Source organism: Balaenoptera borealis (assembly GCF_965194805.1).
Source record: "Balaenoptera borealis genome assembly, chromosome: 2".
NCBI classification, from domain to species: domain Eukaryota; kingdom Metazoa; phylum Chordata; class Mammalia; order Artiodactyla; family Balaenopteridae; genus Balaenoptera; species Balaenoptera borealis.
In genome coordinates, this window is record NC_138867.1 from 114,179,574 (window position 1) to 114,194,076 (window position 14,503).

General features: G+C 51.6%; 1 protein-coding gene across 3 annotated transcripts in view; it reads left to right on the plus strand.

Moving 5' to 3' along the window:
• CATSPER3 (cation channel sperm associated 3) overlaps positions 1–14,485 on the plus strand; it is a 58,452-nt gene extending 43,967 nt beyond the window's left edge. For 2 of the 3 annotated variants that reach the window (XM_082381421.1, XM_082381420.1), the window contains one exon: positions 70–14,485. In XM_082381421.1, the coding sequence (XP_082237547.1) occupies positions 70–175 (106 nt within the window). In that variant the 3' untranslated portion in view covers positions 176–14,485. The remainder of the gene's footprint in view (positions 1–69) is intronic. The other variant, XR_014241723.1, reaches the window with a different exon arrangement.
• The last annotated feature ends 18 nt before the right edge of the window (positions 14,486–14,503 follow it).

The window sequence follows — 14,503 nt, forward strand, 5'->3', positions numbered from 1 at the left end:
CGTGGGCAGGGCCAGGGTGGCATGGACCCCCTTCGTGAGCTCAGGCCTCCTCTCCGCCTCCATTTCCAGGCTTCAGGAGCTGTACTACGAGATCGTGCACGTGCTGAGCCTGATGCTTGAAGACTTGCCCCAGAAGAAGCAGTCCCAGTCCTTGGAGAAGGTCGAGGAGAAGTAGCTGGACGTGGGCACCCAGGCACTGAGGGCCTCGCAGGCTGTGACACCCTGTCCCGCCAATTAAACACAGGTTTTCTGAGTTGGCCTCTTCACGGCTGCTGTGATCATGGCATTTCTCCACCTTTGGGAACTGGGCCTGAGTAGATGCCCATGAAGTCTGATTACCCCCTCACGTGACACAGCCAGACCTTGGAAGTAGGGAGTGGGGAGAGAGAGGCTCAAGGCCCACCCTGACCAGAAGACACACCTAGGGTCCACACTGGCTCTCTCCTCCTTTGACCTCAGCATCAAGGACCCACCGGGTTCCTGGGAAGGCCACCTGAGGACCCCGGACCGAGAAGGGCTTCCAGCGGCCCCATAAGGGTGCGTGGCTCCTTTGAGCTGGTGTGGCCCTGTGATCCTGGAAGCTCTGCTGCGCTCATCTTTGTGGGCGTGCCCACACCTGGCAGAGCTACAGCTCTCTCTGTGCACCCAGAGCCCTGGAGGCCCCTCTTTGGAGTTCTACTCTGCTTCTCCCAGGCTCGCAGTGATGGTGGTACCCCAGGGGTGCAGCCGTGACTGGAAGGATACTGTTGTGTGGCATGCAGCTCAGGGGGGCACCTCATGCAGGGGCCACAGGAGTGGCAGCATTGGGCGCTTTGGGCTGCTCCCTCCCCTTAAGTTAGTTAGAACTCTTTACTCGAAAGGTGCCATTTTCTGTGTCATCCCTGGCCAAATGACTGCCACATTTGGCAAGGTCCTGGCACCACCCCAGTCCAGCCATCATGGAGCCATCTGAAGGCCCAGGTGGGGCAGGGTGGCTGGCACCTGTTGCTCCCGACTGGCCAGACCAGAGGCCCGGCAGTGCCCCCTCTGCTCCCATTTCTGGGGAGTGTTCTTGAGGCCTGTCACCTTGGTGGTGCCCTATTCTTAGAGGAGAAATGAGTTCTGGGGTGGCACTCCAGCTGGGGTGGGAAACCAGCATCTGTAGCTGGGTGCCCAGGCCCACCCTGGGGAGTCAGTTCAGTAGAAAACACGTAGAATTGAGAATGGCTGGACAAGGGTCCCATGGGGGCCCCGTGGTCTCCAGGCCTGGATGATGGCACCCCTGAAGCCAGAGGACAAGGGCTGGTGGAAGCTGTTACTCATGGTTTCATTCACCCGACTACTATTTCCTGAGCTGTGCAGGGTGCTGGGGGTTCTGTGACGAGAAAGCCACAGTCTCGTCCTGGCCCTCTTGGTGCCCACGGTTATCTAGGGGAGACAGTCATCCGGCCAGAACAGAGGAGAGAAAATTTCCCTGAGGAAGTGACAATAATTGTTTGAATGCAGAGAGCATGTGTCTTGTAAGATACTCAGATCATTTCCATTTGCAGATGATCACACTCAGGACCAAACTGAGAACTGTGTGAAACGGTGCCCAGAAGGATTGCTCTGGAGCGTGAGACCCATCGCCATGCAGTGGGGGAGCCCTCTGAGGGCAGGGCGTCAGGCCTCGCTCCTTCCTCGGGTGGAGAGAACTTTGTGCCAGTGCCCTGGGAGATGGCCCTGAAGTAAGCGGGGTGTACACCCAGTACCTAACTGTGAAGGGGGTGACTCTTGGCTGGGGGCTTCCGGGGGGACTCTGATGGGTGCAGCCCAGTCAGCCCAGGATGCAGGCCTCAGGCAGTGGCTCCGATTCAGGGCTGGGATAAAGCAGACGTTGCCAACTGCCCACACTGGATGTGCCAGTGTTGCATGGGGGAATGCGGAAACACCTCCACCTCCGCCTGCTGTCACTAGGAATCGTGGGAATTGCCCTAGGCCTCTGGGAGTGAACAAAAGATTTAAAAATTTCTGCAGGGAGGCAAGTTAGTGAGTACCATGGTTTTAGAGTCAGGAGACTTGGATTCCTTAATCAGGTGACCTCGGGCAAGGTGTCTGGTCTTTTGAAACCTCAGCTATTTCGTCTGAGAAATGGGCTGATAAAACTGATAAAACTGTTCAGCTATAAAGATCAAATAAAATACATGTGACAGTGTAAAAAAAAGAAAGACATAGTCAACTATGGTTCGTGCTTTCTGGCTGTCAGCTCTGCCTCTGCTGTCAGGCCAGCTGCAGTGGGCTGTCCTGATCAGGGGCTGAGAGGGTCTGGGCCAGTGACAAGATGGCCGGGGCGGGGGGGCGGGAGAGGTGCAAGCATGGAGCTGAGAGCAGGAAGCAGAGATCAGGAACCTGGGGGTGGGGGGAATGCGTGTCCAGGTGGAGCTGGTACGGGATGGCCGGTTGCACCTGCAGGGCCTGGTCCCAGCAGGGAAGCCCAGGCACGGGCTGTGGGGCTGTGGTGTGGGAGGGCAAGCTTCCTTTAAGGGCACAAGCAGAAGGCTTTCACAGAGCAGGGAGCTGGGAGAGGGTGATGTGCAGAGGGCTGGCTCAGCGCTGCTGGCAGAACAAGCCACTGGATATTTGGTGTAAAGTCCCAGAGCAGCATTTCTGTTTGGCTCTCTTTGCCTGCAGAGCAAACACTGGCAGATTGGAATTCCCACTTGGGCTCTCACCAACTCAAACAGGCTTGGCCAAGGCTTTCAATTGATTTGCTTGGGGCAGAAGTGGCTCTGCTTGCCCAGGCCTGGCTGTGGAAAGCAGGACCCTCCTCCTCCTCCCCCCAGCGCCAGGATCCAGCAGAGCTGTCCCCAAATGGCTCGCCCATCTCCGTCCTGCCAGCTGGGTGGTTTGGGGCGGCAGTGGGATACCCAGGACCTGGGTCTGAGTCTTCTGGTCACACCCAGCCTCTCCCCCAGCTCTTGTAAGAAGGATATGGAATCCAAGGCTAGGGGTGTTTGGAAGGTGGCTGGATTTTTTTTTTTTTTTAAACTGCTTGTTGATTCCACCAGCAGGAAGCAGTCTCTATAATATGGAAATCCAGGCAGGACTGAGAATATAAGTGCTCCTCTTCAGTCCAACAGTCCCTAAAAATCCAATACTGAGACGCTGGAAACTGCACATCTTGATGTTTTCCCCAAATGTGGGTGAGACAGGACACCTTGTAAAACGAACCGCCCTTCACCAGGTCAGGAGAAGACGGGTCTGAATTCCTAACTAGGCTACTCAGAAAGGAGAGGTAATTGTTGCTGATTCTAGTCACAGGGGTTGGGAAATTAGGAGAAAGGAGCTCAGTGTGATGGGGTGAGAGTTACCAACACACGAGCACCCCACTCTTCCCCACGCTCTGCACCAAGAATTTCGTCTGTGCTTGGTCAGCCACATGCCTGCCGCACCTTCCCCGAGTTCTAGCTCTGATTTCACTTGAGGCTTGGTGTGATGCAGGCCTAGGGGGATGGGGGAGGCAGGGCTGGAGAGCTGGAAGGAAAGGGGAGCATCTGTGCTTTCTCGGTTGGCTCCTGGCTCCTCCTTCACTGTGGAGAAGCAGGGTAATGGGCAAGGCTCATTGGACCTACACGATAGGAGCCGGGACATGGAGGAGGAAGGAAGTAAAAGCCAAGGCTGGGAGTCAGAGACTTTGGACAGAGGCTCCGACCCAGCTGGAGGGTGAGAATGGAAAGGGGACAAATGGAGACAGCAAGTATCCTTGTAGGGTGACAACTGGATATTCCTTGAGAGAGGCAAATAATGATGGGAATTATTTAGGGATGATTTTTGGTTGCTGAACTGTGTCTTTTATTTATTTGTTTTTATTTTTAAAAATTAATTAATTAATTTATTTTTGGCTGTGTTGGGTCTTTGTTGCTGCGCAAGGGCTCTCTCTAGTTGCAGTGAGCGGGGGCTAATCTTCATTGCGGTGTGCGGGCTTCTCATTGCGGTGGCTTCTCTTGTTGCGGTGGCTTCTCTTGTTGCGGAGCACAGGCTCTAGGCACGCGGGCTTCAGTTGTTGTGGCACACGGGCTCAGTAGTTGTGGCACACGGGCTTAGTTGCTCCGCGGCATGTGGGATCTTCCCGGACCAGGGCTCGAACCCGTGTCCCCTGCATTGGCAGACGGATTCTTAACCACTGCGCCACCAGGGAAGGCCTGAACTGTGTCTTTTAAAAATGGAGCCCTATGAAGAGATTCAACCATGTGGGGTCTGCATCATGTTTGGGTGACGTAAAGATGGCTGTGTGTAATAAGGACCTCTTAGGCTAAAATTGGGATATGTTTAGAGGGCTTTACGAACCACTGACTGAGCCTCCAGCTGTGATCTGAGGCATCTAGGTGAAGTACCCCTGAGGGTGGTGGCACCAAATGTGACTGGCATTTTACAAAATGAAACTGAGGTCTCAAAAGGAAGTGTGGAAGAGGCCAGAAGGGGATGAAGAGTCTGCTCGAAAACTCTGAGGAAACTGGAGGTTGACCCCAACTTTTGTAAACTGGTGATGGGGCAATGACCTTTCACAGCAGAGGCACCCCACTGCCCAGAGCTCAGTGTCCTGAGAGCACAGCTGCCCCTTGACTCCCTCCTTACCCACTGGGGTCTTGATGCCTGGGATTGGGGCATGAGATGAAAAGACTCTTCAAAACATGCTGCTGGGCCAGCGAAGGAGGAGTCCAAGCAGAGGTCAGGCTGAGGCTCCAAAGGTATGGCCTGTTCTCTTTGGCTGTGGAAAATACCACCTTCTGTTTTATCAGTAGTTCTGTTTAAGACACTTTGACATATATGATTTGAATCTCATAACAACACTTAGGTACTTTCATTATCCCCATTAAACAGGTGGCAAAACTGAGGTTCGAAGAGGCAATGTAACCTACCCAAGGCTGTATAACTAAGGGGGAAGAACCAAGCGTGTCTGGCTCTAACTGCCCTGCTATAATACGGTGCAACGTCCTCTAGGGAATTGTTATCCTCATCTTATAGGTGGGCAAGTGGCGCTCAGAGGGATTGTAACTTGGCAAGATCATCACTGGAGGGCAGTTAGTATTTGAATGCAGACCACACATGTCCCCCTCTGCTCTACTGTCTCACAGCAACCTTGTTCCTTCTTATCAAAGCTATTTTTTGAACCTTAAAAATCAAACCCTAATTCCCTCCTGAGCAGGGCCTGCCTCTGGGAGGAGGGAAGGTGGTCCCTCAAACGGGTCTCATTTAGCCAGTTTCCTGGCACTTTCTTGCTGCCTGGTGGAAGCTCTGAAGTCTGCTGGTCCAGCGGCTCCTGGCTCAGGAGCCCTGGGAGCCCCGGAGATGGAAAGGGCAGCAGGAAGCAATCAGTGTGTGGCACTTAATCAGGAAATTATAGCCTGGGCAGAAGAGGGGTTTGGCTTAGAAGTCACCCTTCCCTGGGTTTCAGTCAAGCAGGCCCACAGGGAGGCTTGGCCGGCCGCTGGGATGTGCTGAGCAGGCGTGAGCTCAGCAGGCAGGATAAGCCAGCCTCGTCATTGCTGCCCAGGAGGCTGGCTTCCTAGGTGGGGATGCTGTATTCCATCCTTTCTGGCCCCCTGCCTGCTCCTGTACCCACTGATACCTCAGCAGCAAGAGGAGAAGCTGTGGGCATCAGAGGGGGTACTTTGGGAGGTTCTTGACCTGATTCAGTGACTTTTTACCTGATTTTTGAATAAGCAAGTGGAAAAGGTGTGAAAGAAGTGTCAGGTGGAAAAAGCCAGGTGCAGAACTGTACATACGTGACACCATTTGTATTTTAAAAAAAAGAAAGTGAGAAATAAATAAAACCACACACACAGTGGCAGTGAGATATTCTCTTTCAGGTGGCAAGGACGATAGACGAAACCTAGTATTGGCCAGGGTATGGAGATGGCACCACCGTTCACTTTGGCAGTGCAAACAGGTGTGGCTTTTTCAGAAAGCAATATGGATTAGATTTTATGCATGTGTTCCTATGGCCCAACAGTTCTGCTTATGAAATTATCCTGAAGAGCCAAATGACAAATGCACAGAGATGCAGGGATAAAGATGTTTACTGTGGCCTGTTGTGATAGAAACACAGCAAAAGAAATCAAGGAATTACCTAATGCCCACTGGTGAGGCGACTGGTTGAATTAGTATGAGTCCATACATGTGGCCCCTAAAAGAGTGATTTGTTGATAAGAATAGATGTTCTTGATATTATATGATTGAAAAAGTGGCTTCTAAAGCAACATGTGATCTGACGTCCTTTATGTAACACTGAGTGAGTGTATGTAGCATATGTGTACATGCACGTGTGTGTGCTGAGCGATGTCTGGAAGGATAATCATATTAGTAGTGGTTTGGTGGTCTTGACTTTGTCCTCACACTTTTCTGAACTTTTTGAATCTTAAGAATCAATATGTATTTTATAATCAGGAGAAACAACACAATTTTCATCTTGAAAAAAATGCTGGGAATTCCCTGGCGGGTCAGTGGTTAGGACTCCGCACTTTCACTACCGGGGCCCGCATTCGATCCCTGGTCGGGAACTAAGATCCTGCATGCTGCACGGTGTGGCCAAAAAAAAAAAAAAAAAAAAGGTAAGCAGTGTGCGTGGGTGTGTGTGCGTGTGTGTGCATGCATGTGCATGCACAGCTGTGCCGGTGGTAGGTGGAAGGGCATTCCAGGCAGAAGGAACCACAGGCACAAAAGAAAGAGGGTGGGAGCTGCGAAGCTGGTGTGGCCACAGCCTGCAGTATGGGCGAGGTGGGGGGGAGATTGGGGAAGTACATTGAGCATGATGCTGAGTACCGCAGCTTGGCAATTTTGAAGCAGGGCAGTGACCTGGCCAGATTTGATTCTTGCTTCCTCTCTGAGAATGGCCTGCTCCCCCTCACCTGGCATTTAAGGCTTCTCTATTCTGTCTCCCCCTTCCTCTCCCCATGTCTTCCAGGGCTCCCCTTTGCCCAGCTCATTCTCACCTCCACTCCTGCACACCCATTCCCATCTACCTGTCCTTCAAGACTCAGCATTAGGCTCCCTCTAACAGGAAGCCTTCCCAGATTGCTCCGGTTAGCCTTGATATCTCCTTTTTCATACTCTCACCCTTGAACTTTCATACCTGACCTTAAATCAGATCATAATTCCTCTAGAACCAGGAGGAGGGCCGTGGACTGAGAGGTTATGCTGTAACACCTGGATGCCAGTGATGGATGGGCTGACATCTGCCAGCATTAGAGTCCTGATGGGGGAGGAAGAAAGCAGGCAGCAGAGACCCAGGAGTTATTTTGAGCCTATCATGTCACAGGCACAGTGCCAAACATTGCACATAGCTTTTCACATTTATCCCCATTGTACAGATGAGGAAACTGAGGCTTAGAGAGGTTATGTGGCAGTAAGTGGTACGGCTCTGAGTAGAACCCAGGCTCTGTCTCACTCCAGAGCCCACACTCTTAACCTCTGTGACCTACTTGTCTCTGGTTCTCATCCCCCCAGAGGTTGGCAGGGCTGGGCCTGTCGTGGGGCCTTCTTGTGCCTTGCTGCCCCAGACCCAGTGGAAGTGGATTTCAGGGTGGGAGGGTGATGCCATCTCACTCAAGTGGTAGCTCCTGACCCAGTGGAGGATCTGGGGCAGTGCAGCATCCCTGCTGAGGCCTTGGGAGTGCCACTGTCCCCAGTGACATAAAGCGAGATATTTCCCTGTGGGCCAGCTGGCAGGGGCACTGTGGGGGAATCTGGAGGGGAGGAGGCTGGGCATGTTGACCAAGGAAGAGCTTTCCCACTCAGAGATTCTCTAGCAGCAGGAGGTCAGTGAGATGATAAAGGACAATTTTGTGCCTCTGAAGCAACAGCACACCTGAAAGCCTTACATACTGTTCACGTCCATGGTCTCTTCAAAGCCTGACAGCAAACCCCAAGAGGCAAGCAGGCAGACCCAGTGCCCGCTGACAGAAGAGGAAACTCGGGCTCTGGGAAGGGACAGCCAGACCCCAGGGAGGAGCCCAGCCCAGGGGCTAGAATCCAGAGGGGCCCTGGCCTCTCTCGGGCACCTCCCCCAGCCTAGGCTCAGTGGGTATCCTTGCCTTGATGGGCTGGGCCAGTCTCTGTGAGCCTGGGGGGCTGCCAGGGGGTGGCCTCAGCAGAGACTGAGGAAGAAGCAAGAAGCTTTAGAGGCGTGGGCACCAAGCTCAGGAGAAGCCATGAACTGTGTGTGCCTGTACTCAGGACCAGCTTCCGAGACTCAGCAGGAGTGCTAGTTTGGGAGATGGAGGGGGGGGTCCTTGGCCACACTGTCTTGTGTGTGTGTGTGTGTGTGTGTGTGTGTGTGTGTGTGTGTGTGTGTTTTGTCCAAATATAGCCTTTATTAGATCATGTCTACCCAGAGGAAGAGAGAGGTGTGTGCATGAAAAGGCTGCAGTAAGGGTGGGGATCAGCATCCATTCTAGTGTGTCCTGGAAAGTTCCCAGCGAGGCCACAGCGGGAACGGTTTGGGGAAACCCTTGCTGGCCCCGCCACCGCCTGGCAAGCGGCAAAGTGGCCGGCTGCTTTGTGGCTGCAGTGTCTTGGAGGGTTTTCCAAGCACTTTCCGTGAAGTCACTGGGGCGTTAAGCTCTTTGTTCAATTAAATGGGTTAATGTGCTTTGTCTGATTCTGACGAATACTAATAATATAATGTGATAATGGCGGTAATGGTGCTCTCAGCTCTGATTATCACATGTGCCGCACTGTCCCAGGCACAGAGGGAGGTGAAGCTCACATTCCCGCACACTCAGGCCTCATTTTCCACTCATAAAACCCCATTCTTCAAAGCTTTTCCAGCCCAACTCCCTATATCCATTTTCGGGACAAATTACCAACACTTAAAAAAATTGGTCCATTTTGCGTAAAAGCCAAGTCCAAATTACTGTTACTTTCCCCTCTATGTTTTGAAATTTCAAAAAGAGAAGGGTGGGGAGCTGAGGGGGACACAGGGGATGGAGAGAGGAGGCAGAAGGGGAAAGAGGGAGAAGAGTGTATGAACAGGGAAGGAAAAATCAAGCTTTCTTGTTTCAGTAAAAACGTATTTCTGGAATGATGTTTCAGTTTACTCAGGCAGAAAAATCAGAAATGGTGTGCTTATTAAACAGGCTAAGTAAGCATGACTATTTTTAGTAGTGCAGTAAAACCTTGGTAATTTGGACCTCTTTAATAAAGATTCCATGATCATGCTGGCTGGCAGGCACACACAATGTGTGTGTGCATGCGTGTGGGTGCACGTGTGTGTGTGAAAGCAAGGTAAGAGTGTAAATAGGTTGCTGAGTTGGAGGATTAGGAGGGTGGGGCTGGGGGATGCAGCGAGGGGACAAATGGGACAGGGATGGGCGCCCTTACGGCTTAGGAGAGCCGTTTTTAAACTGAGTTCTCTCTGCTTTGCAATATACAAGATCATTACAAATTCTTCTTCTCTCTGAACACTCCTCTTGGCACCTACTAATTTGGCATCTGTTTAAAGAAGAAAGTATTTGAAAACAAAAATTTCACTTTTATACAAATCTGTAAAGGTTTACTTGACACCACCTGTCACACTGGCCTGCCCCCAGCGTGAGGCTGAATCCTGGGGGTTGACACATTATCCCAGGGAGGTGATGACTGACCCCTCTGGGGTGAGGACAGGGACCTGTAGGCAGAAGGCCACTCCCTGTCCTACAGATCACAGTTCTTTGCATTTTTAAAATAATATTTGATGTTTCATTCCATCATGACAAAAGTAATACATGCTTAGTGCAAAAAACATGGAAAGGAAAAATGAAAAAAAAAAAAATCCCTTATTTCCCACCACCCAAAGGTAGCTGGTGTTAACACTTTGTTAACACATCCAGTAATTTCTCTGTACATGTGTAAAAATAAAAATGGTACCGTGCTTATATAATGTTCTGTAGCTTGCCTTGTTTAGTGTTTTGACAAAGAAGCTCAGTTTTTAAAAAAAGGCAATGGCAAACCTATTATTTAATTTTATGCTAAACTTATAGAGAAGTCATCGGCCCCATTTACTTTCTCTTGGCCATATAGTAGACACATAGTAGGGGACGTGTCCTTAATGGGGTCCCACTGCTATGCTGCACAGAGGGATGGAGGATGGGTGAGGGCCACAAGGGGGTTCAGCTGTAACTGGGGCCTCAAAGGGTACCAGTTGAAGAGGGCGGCAAGGAAAGGTTTTCCAGCAAGCACCACACCAGCTCTGGTAGTGGGTTCAGCCCCCAGGAGTCCTGGGCACCAGTCTCTGAATGCCTCTCTGGATAAGGTAGAGGCATAGACACAGATATACTTTTTTTTTTTTAAAGTGTGACAAAATGCACATAACATGAAATTTACCATTTTAACCTTTTTTAAAGTGCACAGTTCAGTGACATTGAGCACATTCATATTGTTGTGCAACCATCACCACCATCCATCTCCAGAACCTTTTCATCATCCCAAAATGAAGCTCTATACCCATTAAACACTAACTCCCCATTCCCCTCTCCTCCCTGCCCCTGGCAACCACCATCCTACTTTCTGTCTGTATGAGTTTGCCTATTCCAGGTACCTCATATAAGTGCAATCATACAATGTTTGTCCTTTTGTGTCTGGCCTATTTCATTTAGCATAATGTCTTCAAGGTTCATCCATGTAGTAGGGTCTGTCAGAATTTCCTTCTGTTTCAAGGCTGAATAGTACTCCATTGTATGTACATACCACATTTTGTTTATTCATCTGTTGATGGGCATGGGTTGCTCCTACCTTTAGGCTATTGTCAATAATTCTGCTATGAACATGGGTGTACAAATATGTGTTTGAGTCCCTGCTTTTGTTTCTTTTCGGTATGTACCCAGAAGTGGAATTTCTGGATCATATAGTAATTCTATGTTTATTTTTTTTAGGGAATCACCATACTGTTTTCCACAGTGGCACCATTTTGCATTCCTACCAGCAATGCACAAAGGTTCTAATTTCTCCACATCCTTACCAACACTTGTTATTTTCTGCTTTTTTGGTAAGAGCCGTCGTAATGGATGTGTAGTGGTATCTCATTGTGGTTTTGATTTGCATTTCCCTAACGACTAGTGATGTTGAGCATCTTTTCGTGTGTTTATTGGCCATTTGTCTTCTTTGGGGAAATGTCTGTTCAAAGTCCTTTGCCCATTTTTGAATTGTTGTTGTTGTTGTTGTTCAGATACACTTTTAAAAGCAGCGCCAGAAGCTGCCTGTGCTGAGACGGGGGGAGGGAGGGAGTGAGAGGAGGAGGGAAAGAAACAAGAGAAGAGAGAAAGGAGTGGGGAGAGGGAGGAAGGCCAGGATATGTCTTGTGGAGTGAGGTATAAAGGAAGGCAGCCCTTCACTTCTTTTATTCAGCAGATCGTTACTGAGCACCGACTGTGTGCAGACACTCTCCACACATTGCCGTCCACACCTGTTTGCCGCTACATCCTGGCTCTCGGGGGCTGCAGCAACCCTGCCTGCGGGAGGCCGTGCCCACAGAAGTTAAGCCACAGGCTCTGCCTGCAGTCAGACAGGCTGGGATCCAAGGCTCTAAAGCTGCGTGCCTTTGGACAGGTCACATGACACCCCGAGCCTTAGCTTCCTCATCTAGAAAACGAGGCTCACAAGATAGATAAAACACGTACAGCGCACAGCAGGGGACGGCGCATAGTGAGGTGTGCGACCACGTGACCGATCACCCAGAGAAGCTTTCATCTGCCACGAAGGCCATCCTGCCCTCTGCCTCCACCCTGCTCCAAATGCAGCTTCCTGCACCCTGACCTGCTCCTCGGCAGCGTCCTGATTCACGGGATCGCAGGCTCCCCAACCTGGCTGAGCGCTGGCACTGTGTCTCCTGGGTGCCCTGCAGCCTCTCGATCAGTGGGCACCGGCTCTGGGTTACACAGCCAGTTGGGAGGCAAGGCCCAGGGCCCTGCGAAGGCAACGCAGGAGTGTGAAGACTGGGGTTCCTGTGGGGAGAGGGGCAAGGAGGCAGACCGTCAAGGGCTGAGAGGAAGCCTGGGAGGCAGACTGGAAGCGCCCATCTAGGAAACGAGAAGCTCGTAACACTGAACGAGACAGGAGTTTGGATTTCATGGTTGATATTCCAGGGCCCTGCCTTCACCAGGAAGCTTCTCTGTGTCCCCGCCTGCCCACCTCATTCTGCTGCCCACACCGAGGGCTTCCTCAGTCCCAGCTGTCACCTGTGTCCTCCGTTCCTCTCCCACCTAGCCGAAGGAGCTTGGCAAAGGCAAATCCTGGGGCCTGGGGCCCTTTTTCTCTCTCCCAGAGCACAGCTGAGTCCAGCCTGGACACGAATTATAATTTTCTCCCTCACCACCCCCACTCCCTAGCCCAACACCAATGTGATTCCCATCAGGAGAGTTACAGAGGGCCCTAGGCTGGGTTACTGGGGGCCCAAGTCTAGGATGGTTCCAGGGGTGGGATGAAGTGGGGAAGGTAAGGCAGGTGGGGAAATCAGCAGGACTGTCAATCATGACTCACATTCATGGCACCCAGCAAAGCTGGAGGGAAATCCAAGTTGGGCCCCAAATGACATTTTCAGAAATGACCTGTTGAGAATCTTAAGAGATGCCCTATTAATGTGGAAAGTGGGGGACAGGGCCCTCAGGAGGAGAGGCAAGACATCTCACTTTAATAATAATAACATCAACAATAACAATTCCAACATCAATAACAATTTACTGATCACTTACTATGTGCCAGCACTTTATGTGCATTATCCCATTTAATCCTTTAGACAGCTGTGTGAAGTGACTGTTGTTATTCCCTTTTACTGAAGAGGAAACAGGCTCAGAGACCTTAATTAAGCCTCTTGTCCAGGGCAACTCAGAAGTAGCGCCAGAACTCAAACTCTCGCTCTCAAAGACCACAGCAAAAGTTCCTGTGGATGCCTGAGCCAAGTAACTGGCCCAGGAAATGGGGAGGTCCCTGGGCAGAAAACCACCCTCACTCTCATTTCCCAGACTGGCCCTCTTGGTGACTGAGGTCCCACTGCTATTTCATGGGGCAGCAGCAGGCTGAGGCATGTGGAGCTGAAGGGCCACCCAGAGCCACCTCTAGGGCTTGGACTCCCCAGGCAATGCCCCTCTGCAAGGCAGCTTTTCCAGCTGTGATTTCCCCCTCCCCCTCCAGGTGACTCTGGTGGCCCAGAGGGAGGGCCATAAAGCTAGGGGAGGTGACTCGGCTCCTCTCCCTCAATGACCAGGCACTACAGGGGTTGCACACAGTGGCTCACCCCATTCTCCTTTGGTGCCCACAGTGCCTTCAAACCAGTGCTGGGCACCAGCCTCTTGCCCTCTTGTCCCTAATTCATGGCCCCTCTAAATCTGCAGCAGCCCTTTAGGGGTCACTTTGTCAGTACCAAGTAAGAACAAATCTGCTTTTCTATTTCCTGCGGGCCAGTCCTGTGTGGCCAGCAGAAATTATGATCTCTTCAAGGTCAGACACGCTCCCCTGCCATGTTGCCCATGGTGCTTGGCATGGGGCAGCCCACTGCGGAAGGTAGAGAGTGGGGAGTGACTGGGTTTGAATCCTGCTGTGTGGCTTCTTTAAGCCTCAGGGGCCTCATCAGGGAAAGGGGATAATGAGGATCGTTCTCATAGGGCTGCAGTGCAGGTAAAAGGGGCTCATCTATGAGAAGCGTGCCCTTAGCAGAGGGCCCTGGACCCCGAATGGGCTCAGTATATGATACCGCTTGCCACTGAAGACGGAGATGGCGCCACCTCCCCCTGAACAGCCTTGCCTGACTATCCTGTTTGAAGCAGGACTTTCATTTTTTCTTACTCACAACACCATGTTCTTTTTCTTCAAAAGCACTCAGCCCAGTTTGTAATTATACGTGTTTGTTTACTTGTCCATGAGAGCAGGGACTGTGTCTGTTTCCCACTTCTCCATCCCCAGCACCAAGGGCAGGAGCACAGTATATGAAGCCTCCCCAGTCTTCTTCGGGCAGAGCAGGACTAGGACTTTCTGCCTTTTCTCAGAGGACGTGACTTTCAGAACCCCGTGTGTTCCTCATCCCCCCTCCAGAGATGACCCTGCAGTTGGTGTAGCTAGGGAGGGCTGGGTACTGTCTGCAGGCACAGAATAGATGGGGGGGCCCAAGGCTGGGTCCTACACTCACCTTGTTGGCTGTGGTCCTTGATGGATGATGGGGTCATTCTGCACTGCTTCTGCCTTTCCTCCTGGCTGCAGCTGTTTGGCCTGTGGCCCCACCTCCACACTAAGTCTCTACCAGAGCTCCTCTTCGGCCCTCCTCTCACCTGAGACCGGGCCTGACTTTCAGAGAGGCCTCTCTGCCTCCCACTTCTCTCCAGTCCCACCTCCTTCTAGGTCTCCCCTGCCTCCTGCTCTCAGCTGAGACCAGGGCCCCCTGGCCTTGGCAGATGTGTGAGGCTGGGGGAGGCACTCTGAGTCCAGATGTGATTGTGTTTATGTTTCCAGAGAGTGAGGGGTCGGAGCTCTGGACTGCAGCCGTTGGAGGAGGGGTGGTCTGGCTCCAGCCCCCTGCCCC